Here is a 17,471-nt window from a genome sequence, read left to right on the forward strand (position 1 = left end):
GAACATAATTCTCTCACCCAAACAATCACAAATATTCTGAGATGAGGTTTGGAGTGTCAATGCAGGGCAGTGACTCATCCATACATATGTTAAATGTTATTGCTGGAGCTCATTACTTAAATTATCCCACACAGATTCAGAGACAAATTGGAGTCAAAGCAAGGTGCATTTCCTCATTCATTATATATACACATTTTATTTACAAGAGGCGCCTCGCCTACCTAACCTTTGATGAGACATTATAAGCATATTTAGTAGAAGCTTATACATGTGCAGGTATGTATGTATGTATGTGCGGAGCAAAATTGTAGGACTCGAGATGAGACCAAAAAGTAGAAGAAAGATCATGCGGTTAGTTCCGTCTCTTTCCAATACTGAAGGCAGGCGGGCAGCAATTAGAAATGCCTCTGTGTGTTGTTTGTGTGTATGTCGTCATCCTTCTTTTTTGACGAGGACTCCATTAGATAAATCATCAGAGATTTTATGATGAAACGATGTTATTAGACTCCGTGCATCATCCAAGAGGACCCATATATTCAGATTTCCTGACATGCCATTGCATTCTTCAAGCACCTCTTCCATGCACACGCAGTTGTCCATGATCACCCTTCGTTTCTGCCTTATTGCAGCAGCTATGACATAAAGGAGTAGATCATTAGTGGGTGGGGCTTTACCCCGACCTCGCCTGCAGGACATCTTCACTTTATCAAGCCTCACTGCAGTTCGATCTGCCCAGAGAGTCTCCCAGAAGGATATTGTTTGCTCATAGGACAGTTCTCTCCTCATGAGGACCACTACCATTCTGTAGATGAAATAGCAGTCAACAGCACCAATCTTCTCAAAATGCTTGTAAAGCTGCGGATCACTGTGCTTCACAATTCGGGAAACTGTTTGCAATTGCCGCTTAATACCCTCTTCATCCATCCTGAAGTTGTGCCGAGCAGCATCCATAAATGATGCAAAGCACCAGAAGGCTTGATAATCTTCATCTAAGTGGGCAACGAATGGTGATAGAAGGTCACTCATTCCTTGGCAGTATCCAATCTCAGGATCATATAAGGCATATACTTCCAGTATGGACACCAATCTTGCAGCGTGATGTTGCAAGGATGGCTCTAATATATTATCCCTCAAGCCCACCTCCATAGCTAGTTGATTGGCTACTCCTTTTGATATGTTTGCTTGAGAGGAAGAGAGTTGAACCCAGTCAGCATTTATGCGCACTGCATCCAGCCTCATAATTCGCTGCCAATTGATAAATTCTTGCTTCGCCTTGGCATCCATTTCGACCAAACCGGACTTGCTTCTCTGAAATGCCACCAATCTGTCTGCTTCCATTCCTTCACATGGGATTACATCTTCAGAGGTCATCTTTCTCTGGGATGAGATACTCTCGCGTACGACTTTACATCTCCATTTCAAATCCTCGTACACTTGGCTACAAATAGACGAAGAAACAATCTAGAGTGTGAATCGTGCGGGTTTGCATTTTTTTAATTTCCTTTAATTATTATATTATTACCTTCTCACGAGTCTTTCTTCCTCCCTTTCCTTCTGTGTGCTTTCCAATCCGTAGCTGCAAAACAAAACAAATTGGATGAGACAGAGACTCATCAAGCCAGAAACAGAAAAGATTTCAGTGTGAGAGAAATCCCATACAAGTTCAATAGGAAAGGCCAGACTTCAGCCCGTATGCTGGCTTCCACACCCTGCTCAAATAAAGAAGATGTAAGCTGCAATTCACTATTATCAGACCTATAGTCTCAAACAAAATAAATAGAATATGTACGCACCCCATGGCGAACCCTTTGCAAAATTTTGTTACCATTGAGTAATCGCCCTGTTTCTTTGTCAAATGCATTCTTCCATTGCTTTGGTGTGAGGGGGAGGCAGTTCTTCTTACCATTCTTAGGCAGGTGCCTATCATATTCACAAAAGAAAGATAAACTCTATCATAACCTTAACAAACAGAAAAAATAAAGCCGCATACATTTAGTATAAAGTAAAGGTTTTTCCTCTAATATCTTCTCCAAAAAACAAACAAGGCTTTTGTTTTCAGAAGATACATCAACTGTTTAACGAGGGTTGCTGCACAGACATGGACAACGCTTTTCTTTTACAACTATTTGACGATTTGCATACGTAGACACAAACGGTAAAACAAACACCTTCTCCTTTCAGAATAAGAAACATACCTGTTCAAGGACTCGCAACCACAAACAGACAGAGCTTTCATTACACAATATTTACGTATAGCCATTTGACAATTAGAAAGCATACATAGGTACAAAGGGAATGCAAATTTCTTTTATGTTCAGAATAAGAAATATACTGTGAAAGAAATTTCACGCACAAACAGACACAGCTTTTCTTTCACAATATATATAGCATACATAGACATAACCGGGAATACAAAAATAACTGTTAAAGAATTTTGAAGCACAAACTGATATGAGAGAGAATTGTAAAAAGCAATTGAGTTCGGAAGATGATAATTAGCTGTTTGAGAATTTATACGCACGAAGACACATACAAAACGGAAAGACTTATGCAAGCAATTCCCCATGTATATAGCTCACAAGAAGAAAGAGACAAAATAAAGAGCTTTCTTTCACAAGTCTACACAAATACCTAAAACACCAGAAACCTTCCTTTCCCGTTGCAAAAAACACATAGTCTTTGATCAGAAAACCCTATTAGAACTGTTCAGATCCTTGGAGAAGGTCAATGCTCAGCGAAATCTTACAGAAGACAGTAAAAAAACCCGACTAAAAACACCTCTTGAAACTTCGAAAGGGGATTGAGAATACAAACCAAGAAATAGGAGGTTTCTTGAATCAAAAGAAGATTCTGTAGACTACTTACTTTCTACCGTTTAGAGATATAATGCTGATTGTCATTGCCAGCAGCTTCACCTACAAGCCTGTTGCAGAAACGTTGACATCAAGACTTCCATAATTCCGCAAAGAATTAAACGAAACGGAGGAGAGGGGCAAACGTCTCCTTTCACAGAATAAAAATACCTCGAAGCTGGAAACGCCTCCTTCCACGGTAAATTAATACCTCCCAGGCAGTCTAGGAACGAGCCTCTGTGCCAAACAGCAATGGATTCTCCTCCAGATAATAGAACTGTAAGAGTTGCAGAAACGTTGACACGAAGACTTCCACAATTCCGCATGGCTCTAAAAGAAATAAAAGAAAGAGAGAAACGCCTCCTCCCGCAGTAAATTAATACCTCCCAGGCAGCGTAGGAGCAAAGCTCTGTGCCAAACGGCAATAGATTCTCCTCCTCAGAACAGAACTGTAAGAGTTGCAGAAACGTTGACATGAAGACTTCCACAATTCCGCATAGCTCTAAAAGAATAGAAGAAAGACGGAAACGCCTACTTCCACAGTAACTTAATACCTTCCTGGCAGTCTAGGAACGAAGGTCTGTGCCAAACGGCAATGGATACTCCTTCTCAGAACAGAACTGTAACAGTTACAGAAACGTTGACATGAAGACTTTCACAATTCCGCATGGCTCTAAAAGAAGTAGAAGGACGAGGGAAACGCCTCCTTCCGCAGTAACTACATACCTCCCAGGCAGCGTAGGAACAAAGCTCTGTGCCAAACGGCAATGGTTTCTCCTCCTCAGAACGGAACTGTAAGGGTTGCAGAAAAGTTGACATGAAGACTTCCACAATTCCGCATAGTTCTAAAGGAAATAGAAGAAAGACTGAAACGCCTACTTCCGCAGTAAAATAATACCTCCCAGGCAGTGTAAGAACAAAGCTCTGTGCCAAACGGCAATGGATTCTCCTCTTCAGAACAGAACTGTAAGAGTTAGAGAACCGTTGACATAAAGAATTCCACAATTCCACATAGCTCTAAAAGAAATAGAAGAAAGACGGAAACGCCTCCTTCCACCGTAAATTAATACCTCCCAGGCAACGTAGGAACAAATCTCTGTGCCAAACGGCAATGGTTTTTTCCCCTTCTCAGAACAGAACTGTAAGAATTGCAGAAACGTTGACGTGAAGACTTCCACAATTCCGCATGGCTCTAAAAGAAATAGAAGAAAGAAGAAAACGGCTCCTTCCGCAGTAAAACAATACCTTCCAGGCAGCGTAGGAACGAAGATCAATGCCAAACGGCAACGGATTCTCCTCCTCGGACCAGAACTGTAAACTGTAAGAATTGCAGAAACGTTGATACAAAGACTTCCACAATTTTGCATAGCTCTAAAAGAAAACAGAAGGAAGGGGAGGGGGAAACGCCTCCTTCCAAAGTATAATTATACCTCCCACGAAGCGTAAGAACGAAGCAGTGCACCAAACGGCAATGGATTCTCCTCCTCGGAACAAGAAGGAGAAAATTCAGGGGGAGCTAAGGATTAGAAGGGGGGGGAGATGGAGGAAAAGAATGGTAATGAAAGGAGGAAGAAGAGGAGGGGAGGGAGGGAGTGATGGAGTGATGGAGTGATGGAGTGATGGAGGGGCCAAACAGGAATGGCGAGCTCCACCAAGAAACCCTAAAAATTCAAGGAGCAGGGAAGATGGAAATGGGAGCTCAAGGAAGCCAGGAGAAGTGAAGCTTTTTTTATATGAAGATGAAGATGGGAGCTCAAGGAAGCCAGGAGAAGTGAAGCTTTTTTTTATACATATGTATGTGCAGTGTGTGTGTGAGAGAGAGAGAGAGGGAGAGGGAGAGCTTCAAATTTTAAAGTCTATTTACACAGGACGCTGCCCCTCTCGTAAGTATGTATGTATAATGTATATAATGTAACACATCCGGGCATCCCTTCGAACTTTTCAGTCTATTTACACCGGATGCTACCCTTCTCCTCTCATATGTATGTAAAAACAAAAACTTTGAGGCCTCGCCACCTCTTCCTCTCCCTTGAGATTTGGTTCATCATCGATCAAATCACACCCTGCCTACATTGGAATCCAATTTTTATTTATTTTTATCACCAATGACCTGTCATAACCTTCGTGCGAGGGACTTCCAACTTCTAATCACATGATTGGTCGCCGATACGCATTGTTGCAACCAAACAATTCCCTTTTGTTCAATTGTTCTCTGCGATGGAGACATTTTTCCTTTTCCGCAATTGAACATCTCGAAAGAAAGAAAACGTTGATTTTCGACAGAAGCTGATTTCGTCAGAGGAAATCCAAATCAAATACATAGTTCAAGTTTGCCATGTGCCTCAACGACACCCACTCTCTGGCGAGCCATATCCTCGTGGACAGATGTGTTTGTGCAACATTCAAAAATATATGCGTCCCTTGGATGCATACTTTTTATGTTACACCATGAGGGCATGATCCATCTATTGTTTTCTTGTCATCGTCTACATTGGGGCAATTTGGCTTCTTCATAGTTTGAGTTGCAATAGGATTCAAGGGAACAAGAAAATCATCAAATGTGGAGAAAGAGAATGTATGGTTTTTGAGGGTTGATGCCAAAACTATCTCCATGGTTGGCAAAATGCTTTTTTCAAGTTGATATTTGTTTCTCTTTGTTGAGAGTCGAACTCAACTTACCATAGTAATAGGTTTCACACTAGCTCATGGACATACCGGTGTCGTGAAGAATTTCGGCCAGAGGCGGAAACCGGGAAACATTGGCTACATCGGCGGGGTGCAGCGTGTGTACGCACCCATGTACATTTAGTGTGAATAACGAGGGCGCCTTTATGGCGCCGAAGAGTAGTCAAGTCGGGACAGACGGTCCCATGTAAGTCGGGGTTTATCCCACATTGTAACACATCCCTGTCCTTGTTCTATAAAAGGAAGGGAACACCCTTTGTGAAAGGGGTTGCCCATTTTGCATTAGAGGGTATACCGTTAGGTTTAGAGTTAGTTTCTTCTTCTTCTTCTCCCCCTTCGTGTTCGCTTAGGGTTGGCTTGGGTTCGGCCTCCTGTGCAAGACCCCGCTCGGCGCGATGAGCTAAGAGCTCCCCGACGGCGGCTTGGCAGCAGACGACTACTGTAACCTACCTCAGTCCGGCTCGAAGCCGGGAATGTATTCTTCTTCTATATATGTATATATACGTTTGCGTCTGTCTATATATATTGGCGTCTTTGTTGGTGTCGGGTGCTTTCCCTTTCCTGCGTTTCTTGTACATGAGGGCGTGAGCTGTGTGTGTGCGTGTGCGTGTGCGTGCGTGCGTGCGAGTCGGTGTCAAGCGCGCGCTCCCTCTCTTTCTCCCTTTCCCTTTGGTTGCTTCCGGTGTGCTTCTGGGATGCCCCGAAAACGGTGAAGTGCGACTTCCTACGCTCCATCGCTCCCTAGTCCAAGACCCCCGTGGTCCCGCCTTTCTCCACGCACGCGCGTAATAACGCGACATATTTGGTGAACCCGACGTGAAAGGCGGCAAGGGAGGATGGAGTCGGAAGACGACGACCTTGCGGAGATGGTGGCCGAAGTGGTGTTGGAGTCGGCACGAGTGGTGATGAGGCGAGAAGCAGCGCAACAAGCGGTTGAGCGAGTGGTCGAAAGAGTCAGCCGTTTCAACGGGGACAAAGTCCCATCTTACTTGGAAGCCTACAACGCGGAAATGGAGGAGCGTGGTGTAGACGAGGCGTTGAGGCTGGAGTTATTCTGTCGGGTCGTAGCTGTACGGATGCATGCGGAAGTAAAGGAGCTCCGTGAGGCTCATAGTTCGTGGGAGGCCTTCGAAGAGGCGCTCCTGAAGGCATACGGAGGACGGCGGAAGAGCCGGGGACGACACGACTTCGACCAGTGGGTAGCATCGGCAAAGACCCACCGGGGCGCGACGAAGGCGTTCCGAGAGTTCGAGCGACAGCTTGCTCGACTCCCAGAGCGGGAACAAGGTTTGGTGGGGGCGGACAAGGTCCTATTGTTCGTCAGGTCGATCAACTGAGCGGAACGGGAGGCCATCGGGATTGAGCTCGAAGACGATGACGGAGCGAATGGGCTTACGGAGGACTAGTCGAAGGTAGGAAGGGTGTGCCAACGGCTAGACAAAGAGCGAGCCGAGAAGGCTAAGAGGAAGGGACGCGACGGCGTGCCATCACAACAGGAAGAGGCCGAACGGCAGAGAGAGTCGGCAAAGGTCGGCGTTGGGGCCAGGATTGCGGAGGCGTACGCAGCTCTCGAGGCGATGCTCGAGGAGGAGGAAAGACGGAGGCCGCATGCTGAGACTGAGAAGATGGACTTGCCCCACGTGACGGCGGAAGATTGGTACGACGGTACCACGGGAGAGGATGCGGAACGAAACGCCCTCTCGACTTGCAGAGATAGAACGGCCAAGGACGAGGCCGAGATACCGATCGCGGAATCGGAACGTTGGGACCAGCGGTTTCGGGCGTGTCAGCCCGAGATCCCGGTCATTGGGGAAGCAAGCCCAGACGGGGCTTGCGCGATCGGTAAGAAGACGACCGCCGACCACGAAGAGTCGGTGGCTACGGACAAGGGCGTAAAACGGACGGGCGATTCTTTGTGTCTTCCCACACTTGCTCCCGAGACGATGGCAGTCGGGCCCGAGTGCCCACATGAGTCCCAAGCAGAGGAAGGCGGCGGAAGGCCAAGAATCATCGGCGAGACGATACGGGGAAGGAGCGGACGAAAGCCCACGGACCCGATTCCGGAGAACTCGGCATTCGGGCCCGTATGCCCATGTAAGACCGAGGAGATGGATGGCGGTACCGAGGAGTCCTGGCACGATGCCAGCGAAGACGAATGGGAAACGGCCTGCGAGGAGGCCGAGGACGGAAGCGGCACGAGAAGATCGGCATTCCGATTCGTATGGAGCAAAATCCGGTCGTGGATCGTTCGATAGGGGCCGGATTCGGCATAAAGGTGCCTATACGGGAGAGGGTGCGGGACGAGCCGCCCTCTTTTACATGGGGAGAAAGACCGACCGGGCAAAGGTCGAGAGTTGGAAAGAGAATGCAAGCCGGTCCTATGGGATTCCTTACACCGATCCGGATGTAGGCCCGAGGGCCGGCGTGAGTCCTATAAGAGAGATCGGTGGCGACAGGAGAACGGGACTCGGCAATCCGGAGAAGGACGAACGGACCCGGACGAGAACCGGGCAGAACGGACTCCCAGATGACCATTCCGGGAGGGAGGAAGAGAGCAAGGCCTACGAAGAGGCCGAGGAGACGGTACGTCGGTACCACGGGAGAGGGTGCGGAGTAAACCGCCCTCTCGGCATGCGGAAAAGGACGACCCGGGACAGGGTCGGAAAATACGGAGAGAAGCCTACGGAGGATCCTTCACACCAGTTCTAGAGACTTCGGCAGTCGGCAACGCGGTCGACGTGAGACCAAGATACTGACGGTGGCGGCGAGGTGACGAAGGCAAGGGCTACGGATCGGAAGCCTACGGAGGATCCTTCACACCGGTTCTAGAGACTTCGGCAGTCGGCAATGCGGTCGACGTAAGACCAAGATACTGACGGTGGCGGCGAGGTGACGAAGGCTATGGGCGTAAGGAAGTCCGGTCCTATGGGACCCTCACACCGATCCGGAGACCACGACTGTTCGGCCAACGTGGCAACATAAGACCGAGGGAGAAGGACGGTGGCGGCAGGGAACAGGACCCGACGACATGAGGTTTCGGAAGGAGCCGGTAGGGGCAAACACGGGGAGGTGTGTCAGGCTGGAAAGGCACACCTGGGACAGAACAAGAGTCTCGCAAGTGGCCATCGCGGGCCGGATCGAAGCGTGACTACGAGACGGTGTTCGGCGCGGGCGGGGCCGAACGAAGGAAGCGGAAGACGGCACAAGGGAGGTGCTGAGAACGAGGTGACAAGTGCCTAGTGGACTACACCGGGTCGGGGTTAGGGGATGGCAAGAGAGGCCGGAGGAGGATCCTCCACACTTGCTTCGTAGATCTCGGTAGCTCCGTCGAAGTAGCGAAGTCTGACACGGCAAGCCGGGATGACAAGCTGGTGGGGGCGAGGGGATGACGGCAAACGGAAGACTTAGGACCTACGGGCTACTACGGGGTGTTCCTCGGATGCAAAGGACACCAGTATGCGGGGAGCGGCGATGCACGATCTGACCGAAAAGGGATCCTCCACACCGTTCCGGAGACCATGGCGGTTCGAGCCGACGCGGCGATGTAAGACCATGGAGAAGGAAGGTGGCAGCGAGAGGACAAGGGCATACGACGGGAGCAGGGCGTTCATACGGCCGAACAAGGGCCAGCGGAAGTACGCGTACTACGGAGATCGCGGTAGAGGACCCATCGACGGGTCGAACGAGCCTACGGGGAGGTAAGCGTGAAGGAAGAATCGAAGCCGACGGATCAAACCGGCAGCGAGCCGAGATGCGGATCACGGAAGACCGGTTTCTCACCGGCCGAAATCTCTCACCCTTCAACCGGACTTGGCACATACCGGTGGATGTGTGGTTAGGTGGGGGCGGATGTCGTGAAGAATTTCGGCCAGAGGCGGAAACCGGGAAACATTGGTTACATCGGCGGGGTGCAGCGTTGTCGTGAAAAAAACCGTCCACAAGCGGAATCGGTGCACCGGAGCGTAGGAACCGGCTCTTCATGCACATACGTCTTATGTAGTACATAAGAGAGAATTAGGTACATAGAAGATCCTAGGTAGGTAGATTCGGTAGGTAGGAAGTTAATGGGAAACAACTCCTTTCTTGCCTATAAAAGGAGGGAGACGGGGAGGAGAAAAGGGGGATCGCGGTTAGAGAGGACGAAGTGCTGTCGAGTTGTCGGCCGAAGGCTTCTCTCTCTTCCAAACTCCGTAGCTTCTTTCTGTGCAGGTTCGGGAGGCTCGCGCTGCTCTGAGGAATGCCCGAGTGCTTCCGGCAGCACCTCCAACCTACTCCATTCTTTCTGTGCGTTTACGAACAGGCATCGGCATATGTTCGCCGGCCTGTTCGGTTGTAACCGACTTCGTGCTTCTTGTTGTTTGTCCTTGTTAATATATATATACATACATTCGTGTCTCTCTGCGTTGGTGTCCCACTCGCGTCTTGTGTTGAAGGGACGTGAACCTGTGAATCTACGCCCACACGTAGTGGGTCCCTTCCCTTCTCCTTTGTCTCTTGCTCTTCGGTACAAGACCCCCGAGGCCCCGCCTCATTCCACGCATCCGCGAGGAATACCTCGACAGCGTGTGTACGCACCCATGTACATTTAGTGTGAATAACGAGGGCGCCTTTATGGCGCCGAAGAGTAGTCAAGTCGGGACAGACGGTCCCATGTAAGTCGGGGTTTATCCCACATTGTAACACATCCCTATCCTTGTTCTATAAAAGGAAGGGAACACCCTTTGTGAAAGGGGTTGCCCATTTTGCATTAGAGGGTATACCGTTAGGTTTAGAGTTAGTTTCTTCTTCTTCTTCTCCCCCTTCGTGTTCGCTCAGGGTTGGCTTGGGTTCGGCCTCCTGTGCAAGACCCCGCTCGGCGCGACGAGCTGAGAGCTCCCCGACGGCGGCTTGGCAGCAGACGACTACTGTAACCTACCTCAGTCCGGCTCGAAGCCGGGAATGTATTCTTCTTCTATATATGTATATATACGTTTGCGTCTGTCTGTGTATATTGGCGTCTTTGTTGGTGTTGGGTGCTTTCCCTTTCCTGCGTTTCCTGTACATGAGGGCGTGAGTTGTGTGTGTGTGTGTGCGTGTGCGTGCGTGCGTGCGAGTCGGTGTCAAGCGCGCGCTCCCTCTCTTTCTCCCTCTCCCTTTGGTTGCTTCCGGTGTGCTTCTGGGATGCCCCGAAAACGGTGAAGTGCGACTTCCTACGCTCCATCGCTCCCTAGTCCAAGACCCCCGTGGTCCCGCCTTTCTCCATGCACGCGCGTAATAATGCGACACCGGGCTAGTTTTGTAAATAGTAGAAAGGGCACTTAGCCTAGCTTAGTTGGTATTTAAACCAACCCCTTGTAACTTAGTTATTGTTGAAAGTATTTTGGTTAATGTAACATATAGTCGTTCTCTCTCTCTCTCTCTCTCTCTCTCTCTCTCTCTCTCTCTCTCTCTCTCTCTCTCTCTCTCTCTCTCTCTCTCTCTCTCTCTGTTTTGCCTTACGTACACACACACATGCATACACACACGTAGTCCTTCTGCTGCATCTCAGCCACTCTTGCTCCTCATTTCGTTACATGGTATCAGAGTGTGTGGTTGCTTAATCAAATCTATTCAATTGTGTTGTGGTACACGCCGACGATCAACAGAACCGGCTCATCAACAGAAAAGAAATCGACATAATGAACACTCATATGGGTAGCGCTCTTCCTACCGAGAAGCTTAACAGAACGAATTTCGCATCTTGGGAATACAAGATGCATCAATGCCTTGTCGGACAAGGTTACTGGAGATACATTGAAGGAGCGCACGAAACTCAACCCAACTCAACACACACCAACTATCTCGCTTGGGAGCATGCCGCAAGTTGTGTGTCGTATTGCCTTGCATCATGTGTTCATGATAATATGCTTGGCTATATTCGAGATTCGAAAACACCGAAAGAAGCTTGGGGGAATCTCAAGAAGATTTTTGCGGCTAACACGGCTACACGAAAGCTCCAACTTCGACAGGAGCTAAACAACATGCAACAAAGGGACATGTCGATCACAGGTTATACCTTAAAGATCAAGGAGTTGTGTGATGCCCTCGGTTCGATTAATGTCGTAATCGACGATGACAAGATGGTGCAAATATGCCTCGGTGGCTTAGTGTTGAGAATTGACGCTTCTCTCTACCTTCTTATCTCGGCCACAACCGATTAATCGCGGATCAATGGAGCAGAAAATAGGAAACACACGTAGAAACAAAACGAAGAAACGCGAGTACACAAGGATTAACGTGGAAAACCCTAAACGGGGAAAAAACCACGGGAGTACAAGACTCCAAACAACACTATACAGAGAAGTGTACAATGACGAGCTCCAAGGCGACGACCTTGAGCTCGTTGTCCTCGCCACAGGCGGCGGAAAATACACAGAGGCGTCTACCTCTTTCTCTCTCGCGCTCTCTCTCTTTCTCTCGCTCACGGCTGCTCTCTCTTCACTCCTCTAAAGTGGAAAAACAGAAAAATGAGAAGCAACAAACTAAACTGTTTGCCCTAAGTCATATTTATACACATATGACTTTCGGGCTATTTACAAATATAGCCTCAAGGGCCCTTGGCAAACATATTCACAAATATGTCCCCGCATCCGGATCTCTCTCCGGGTACATTCATCATCCGGCTCCGTAGCCGGGTCTTCGTCATTCGGCTCCGTAGCCGGGGTCTTCATCATCCGGCTCCGTAGCCGGGTCTTCATCCGGCTTCATGCCGGGTACTCTTCATCCTCCGGTTCCGTAACCGCAACCGGGCTTGCCGTCATTCGTCTCCGGACATCCCTTCCGGAGGGACCGTAAATCCCAACAAACTCCCCCTTCACTTCGGCATGGGATGTCTCTCCAACCCGATCCTCTTCCGGCATGCTTCCAGCTTGTCGGGTGTAAGTACCTTGGTCAGCATATCCGACCCGTTCTCGTCCGTGTGGATCTTCGTCAGCACGAACTCCTTGTCTTCTATCCTTTCCCGGATCCAGTGATATCTTCGCTGGATGTGCTTCGTCCGGGAGTGATAGGCCGCGTTCTTCGCAAGGTGGATGGCACTCTGACTGTCGCAGTAGAGTCGGTACTCCTCTTGCCGGATACCGAGCTCTCTAATGAAGTCCTTCATCCATATTATTTCCTTGCCGGCTTCAACAGCCGCCATGTACTCCGCCTCCGTGGTTGACAACGCAACCGTCTTCTGCAGCCTCGACTGCCACGAAACAGCTCCCCCTGCATACGTCATCACATACCCTGATGTGGACCGGCTGGTATCTGCATCAGCCGACATATCAGAATCAGTAAAGCCGTCGAGTTCGGGCTTACCGGAGCCGAATCGGAGGCACACGTTTGCCGTGCCCTTCAGGTATCGAAGTATCCACTTGGCCGCGTTCCAATGCTCTCTGCCGGGATTGCTCATGTACCGGCTCACCACTCCGACTGCATATCCTATGTCCGGTCTCGTACACACCATGGCGTACATCAAGCTCCCGACGACTGAGGCATACGGCACTTCCATCATATCCTCCTTTTCAGCCTTTGTCTTGGGACTTTGCTTGCTGGTCAGCTTGCAGTTTGCCGGGAGGGTCGATCCGACCGGTCTTGCTTCCGACATGTTGAACCGTTGAAGCACCTTTGTCACGTACTTCTCCTGTGACAGCCACAACTGCTTCTTCTTCCGGTCCCGGATGATGTGCATCCCTAGTATTTGCCTCGCCGGACCCAGGTCCTTCATTGAGAAGGTTCGGTGAAGAGCCTTCTTCAGCATCCGTATCTTGACCTGGTCCTGTCCGACGATCAACATGTCGTCCACGTACAGGAGGAGTATTAGAGAGTCTCCTCCTTCGAACTTCTTCACAAACACGCAGTGGTCGGACTGCGTTTTGAGGTACCCTTCGTTGGTCATGAAGGAGTCGAACTTCCGGTACCATTGCCGGGGAGCCTGCTTCAGTCCGTAAAGGCTCTTCTTCAACCGGCATACCAGGTGCTCCTTCCCTTTCTTCTCGAATCCTTCCGGTTGCTGCATGTAGATCTCTTCTTCGAGGTCACCGTGAAGGAATGCCGTCTTCACGTCCATCTGTTCTACCTCGAGGTCCATGCTTGCCGCTATGCTCAGCACCGTCCGGATGGAGGTCATCTTCACTACCGGGGCAAATATCTCGTCGAAGTCGACGCCCTTCTTCTGCTGAAACCCCTTCACCACGATCCTGGCTTTGTATCTCGGGGGGTTTCCGGCATCTCCCGGTTTCAGCTTGAACACCCACTTGTTACGGAGTGCCCGTTTTCCTTTCGGCAACTCCACAAGTTCATATGTGTGGTTCTCATGCAGGGAATCCATCTCGTCCTGCATGGCACTCAACCACCTGCGGCTCTGGGTGTCATGCTTTGCTTCTTCAAAGCTCTCTGGCTCCCCTTCGTCGGTTAGCAGCACGTGCTCTGGTTCCGGAAATCTCCGGGGGGCCCTTCTCTCTCTTAGAGGATATCTCCGTTCCGGAGCTTCGGTAACTGGTTCTTCCGATTCTTCTTCATCCGAATCCATTTCGGGATCGGGGCCGGTTCCGGTATCGTTTTCATCTTCTTCGGCCGGTTCTGTTTCTTCACCGTCTTCGGCCGGATCCTCGAGTGTTAACCGGTCCCTTGCCGGTCGGGACTGCTCCTCGTAGAGTTGATCCTCACCGATCGACTTGGAGCTCTTCATCTTCTTCTCCGACTCCCAGTCGGCGAGTGTCTTGTCCTCCATGAAGATGATGTCTCGACTCCTGAATATCTTCTTGTCGACCGGGTCCCATACTCGGTAGCCGAACTCGTCGTCGCCGTAATCGAGGAATATGCATGGCCGGGTCTTAGGATCTAGCTTTCCTCTCCGGTCCTTTGCCACATGCACGTATGCGAGACACCCGAACACCTTCAGATGCCGGTAGGACACTTCCTTACCGGTCCACACTCTCTGCGGCGTGTCTCCGTCCAAAGGAACTGAGGGTGATCTGTTTATCACATATGTCGCCGTCGACATTGCCTCAGCCCAAAACCCCTTGGGTAATTTCGCATGCGCCAGCATACTCCGGACCCTCTCCATTATGGTCCGGTTCATCCTCTCGGCCAGCCCGTTCAGTTCCGGCGTCTTCGGCACAGTAAACTCGAGTCGGATTCCCTTCGAGCGACAGTACTCCTGGAACTGCCCCCGGTATTCCCCTCCGTTATCCGCTCGTATCGCTTTCAGCTTCTTGCCGGATTCCCTTTCCACTCTCGCGTGGAGTTCTTTGAAGACGGACAACACTTGGTCCTTTGTCTTCAACGGCGCCGTCCACAGCTTTCGGCTGTGATCATCAATGAAAGTCACGAAGTACTGGGCTCCGCCGTGTGACTTCGTTTCTACCTGACACACATCCGTGTGCACCAACTCCAATGGTGCGCTACGTCTCGTCGGTGGCCTTGAGTGGAAGGAGGTTCGGTTCTGCTTACCGGCCAGGCAATCGGTGCACTTCTCCAGGTGCACATGCTTCACTGGAATAAGGTTGTCTTCTGCAAGCCTCTTCATCCCCTTCTCACTCATGTGACACAGTCTCTTGTGCCACAGCTCACCGGCAGTATCGGCTGCCACGTTCAGCTCCTCCGGACACGACCGGGCATTCATCAGGTACAGTGTGTTGTCTTTCCGGGCCCGAGCCACTATCAGGCTCCCTTTGCTGAACTTCATGACACCGTTCCGGATGCTACCCGTGTAGCCTTCATCGTCTAGCCTCCCGGCCGAAATCAGGTTCAATCGAACCTCCGGAACGTGTCGGACATCCTTCAGCAGCATCTTGCATCCGGTTGATGTCATCAGCCACACGTCTCCTATGCCGGCAATCCGGCACGTACCCTCATTTCCCATCCGGACACAACCGTGCTCACCGGCTGTGTAGGATGAGAAGTATTTCTTCTCCGGGGTCAGGTGGAACGACGCTCCGGAATCGACCACCCAGGTCATCTCTACACCGGCAAGGTTCAGCTCCCTCTCTTCGGTAATGAGCATTATCTCTTCTTCACTTGCCGCGAGTGCCGTCGTTCCTTTCCGGTCCTGCCCTCGCCGATCCGAACCTCTCCGGTCCGTGGCTCCCCGGTATGCACCGTTTCTCTCCGGTGACTTCTTCGAATCGGTGTCGTCGGCTCCGTTGTCTTTTCGGTAATGCCGACAATTCTTTCGGAAGTGCCCCGGCTTCCCACAGTGGAAGCATGTAGGCCTTCCTCTTGACTGCGACCGGGTCCCCGACTTCTCCCGTCTTTGCGGACTCCGGTTCCATTGTCTTCCCCGATCCGATTCGGTAAGCAGCGCCTTCGAGTCGGAGGCCGGTTCTTTATCTCTCCGACGCGCTTCTTCGTTCAGAATACTTGTCTTTACCGTTTGTAAGGACAAGTTATCTTCGGTGCAGGAGGTGCTGAGAGTCACCACCAAGTTCTCCCAGCTGTCCGGCAATGTACACATCAGGATGATGGCTTGCATTGCATCCTCCAACGGGAACTTGATCGCCGCAAGCTGGTTCACGAATCCCATGAATGTGCTTACGTGTTCCACCATACTCTCGCCGTCCCGGTACTTGAGGTTCACTATCTTCCTCATCAGGGAGGTCCGGTTCAACGCATTCTTCCTCTCATAGAGGCCAGACAGCTTCTTCCACATCTCGTATGCGTTGGTGTCGTTCGCCACATGTTGCAGGACGCTTACGTCGACATATTGTCGGATCGTCGCTACGGCTTTCCGGTTCAGGAGCTTCCACTCCGACTCAAGTACCCCCTTCGGTATTTCCGACCTGTCAGTCGGTTCGTACAGGTCCCGAACAATCAGAAGATCCTCCATCTTGATCTTCCAGTCGGCGTAATTCTGTGCATTCAGCACCATCATCATCGGCTGCCCGCTGCCGCCGCCTTCCATTTTCTGCAACAGTCGCTCTGATACCAGTTTGTTGAGAATTGACGCTTCTCTCTACCTTCTTATCTCGGCCACAACCAATTAATCGCGGATCAATGGAGCAGAAAATAGGAAACACACGTAGAAACAAAACGAAGAAACGCGAGTACACAAGGATTAACGTGGAAAACCCTAAACGGGGAAAAAACCACGGGAGTACAAGACTCCAAACAACACTATACAGAGAAGTGTACAATGACGAGCTCCAAGGCGACGACCTTGAGCTCGTTGTCCTCGCCACAGGCGGCGGAAAATACACAGAGGCGTCTACCTCTTTCTCTCTCGCGCTCTCTCTCTTTCTCTCGCTCACGGCTGCTCTCTCTTCACTCCTCTAAAGTGGAAAAACAGAAAAATGAGAAGCAACAAACTAAACTGTTTGCCCTAAGTCATATTTATACACATATGACTTTCGGGCTATTTACAAATATAGCCTCAAGGGCCCTTGGCAAACATATTCACAAATATGTCCCCGCATCCGGATCTCTCTCCGGGTACATTCATCATCCGGCTCCGTAGCCGGGTCTTCGTCATTCGGCTCCGTAGCCGGGGTCTTCATCATCCGGCTCCGTAGCCGGGTCTTCATCCGGCTTCATGCCGGGTACTCTTCATCCTCCGGTTCCGTAACCGCAACCGGGCTTGCCGTCATTCGTCTCCGGACATCCCTTCCGGAGGGACCGTAAATCCCAACACTTAGCACCTTGATTTGGCTCGATTAGATCGGCCATCCTTGCAAGGGAGAACTCTCCTTCATTTTTCGATCTCCAATCAATATTGTTGGTTGTGGAAAATCACGCTCGACAAAGGAGCAATGCACTAGAGGGTCATTTGCTCTACTCCCAGTCGGATGATAGAAGAAATTTCGGCCATGGAAATAGAGGTCGATTCGAACAAGGCCGTAATGGTCGGCAGACTCAAGAGCGTAACCCCCACCAATGGCAAGCAGACAGGAACTATCCCAGAGAGTTCGGCAGAAGGGGGAGTCACCATGCCGG

At 50.4% G+C, this 17,471-nt stretch overlaps 2 protein-coding genes across 2 annotated transcripts; both read right to left on the reverse strand.

Annotated features, from left to right (window-relative positions):
- Positions 1–251: 251 nt before the first annotated feature.
- Positions 252–3,129, reverse strand: LOC147859246 (rab GTPase-activating protein 22-like). Its single transcript, XM_087326173.1, has 6 exons — positions 3,024–3,129; positions 2,866–2,923; positions 1,794–1,920; positions 1,660–1,709; positions 1,523–1,576; positions 252–1,438 (listed from the first exon to the last, which is right to left on the reverse strand). The coding sequence occupies exons 2-6, from the start codon at positions 2,898–2,900 to the stop codon at positions 433–435; spliced, it is 1,272 nt and encodes a 423-aa protein (XP_087182299.1). The 5' UTR covers positions 2,901–2,923; positions 3,024–3,129; the 3' UTR covers positions 252–432.
- An 8-nt stretch (positions 3,130–3,137) lies between these two features.
- Positions 3,138–5,465, reverse strand: LOC147859247 (uncharacterized). Its single transcript, XM_087326296.1, has 8 exons — positions 5,298–5,465; positions 4,869–4,919; positions 4,283–4,368; positions 4,098–4,163; positions 3,751–3,816; positions 3,579–3,644; positions 3,407–3,472; positions 3,138–3,301 (listed from the first exon to the last, which is right to left on the reverse strand). Exons 1-8 carry the CDS (start codon positions 5,463–5,465, stop codon positions 3,229–3,231), a joined length of 642 nt encoding a protein of 213 aa, XP_087182422.1. The 3' UTR covers positions 3,138–3,228.
- Between the last annotated feature and the right edge of the window lie 12,006 nt (positions 5,466–17,471).

This window comes from Azolla caroliniana, unplaced genomic scaffold (assembly GCF_043228905.1).
Source record: "Azolla caroliniana isolate FFs.n. ecotype wild unplaced genomic scaffold, voAzoCaro1.0.p SCAF_10, whole genome shotgun sequence".
Classification (NCBI taxonomy): domain Eukaryota; kingdom Viridiplantae; phylum Streptophyta; class Polypodiopsida; order Salviniales; family Salviniaceae; genus Azolla; species Azolla caroliniana.

Excerpts from the sequence above, each read along its gene's own strand:
- LOC147859246 (XM_087326173.1), bottom strand. The coding sequence starts at position 2,900 with ATGACAATCAGCATTATATCTCTAAACGGTAGAAA. Across the intron at positions 1,577-1,659 it reads TGGCCTTTCCTATTGAACTT|CTACGGATTGGAAAGCACAC; the intron begins GTATGGGATTTC and ends TTTGTTTTGCAG. Across the intron at positions 1,439-1,522 it reads GAAGAAAGACTCGTGAGAAG|CCAAGTGTACGAGGATTTGA; the intron begins GTAATAATATAA and ends GTCTATTTGTAG.
- LOC147859247 (XM_087326296.1), bottom strand. The coding sequence starts at position 5,465 with ATGGAGATAGTTTTGGCATCAACCCTCAAAAACCATACATTCTCTTTC. Across the intron at positions 4,164-4,282 it reads GTTCTTACGCTTCGTGGGAG|TTCTGGTCCGAGGAGGAGAA; the intron begins GTATAATTATAC and ends TACAGTTTACAG. Across the intron at positions 3,645-3,750 it reads GTTCTTACACTGCCTGGGAG|TTCCGTTCTGAGGAGGAGAA; the intron begins GTATTATTTTAC and ends CAACCCTTACAG.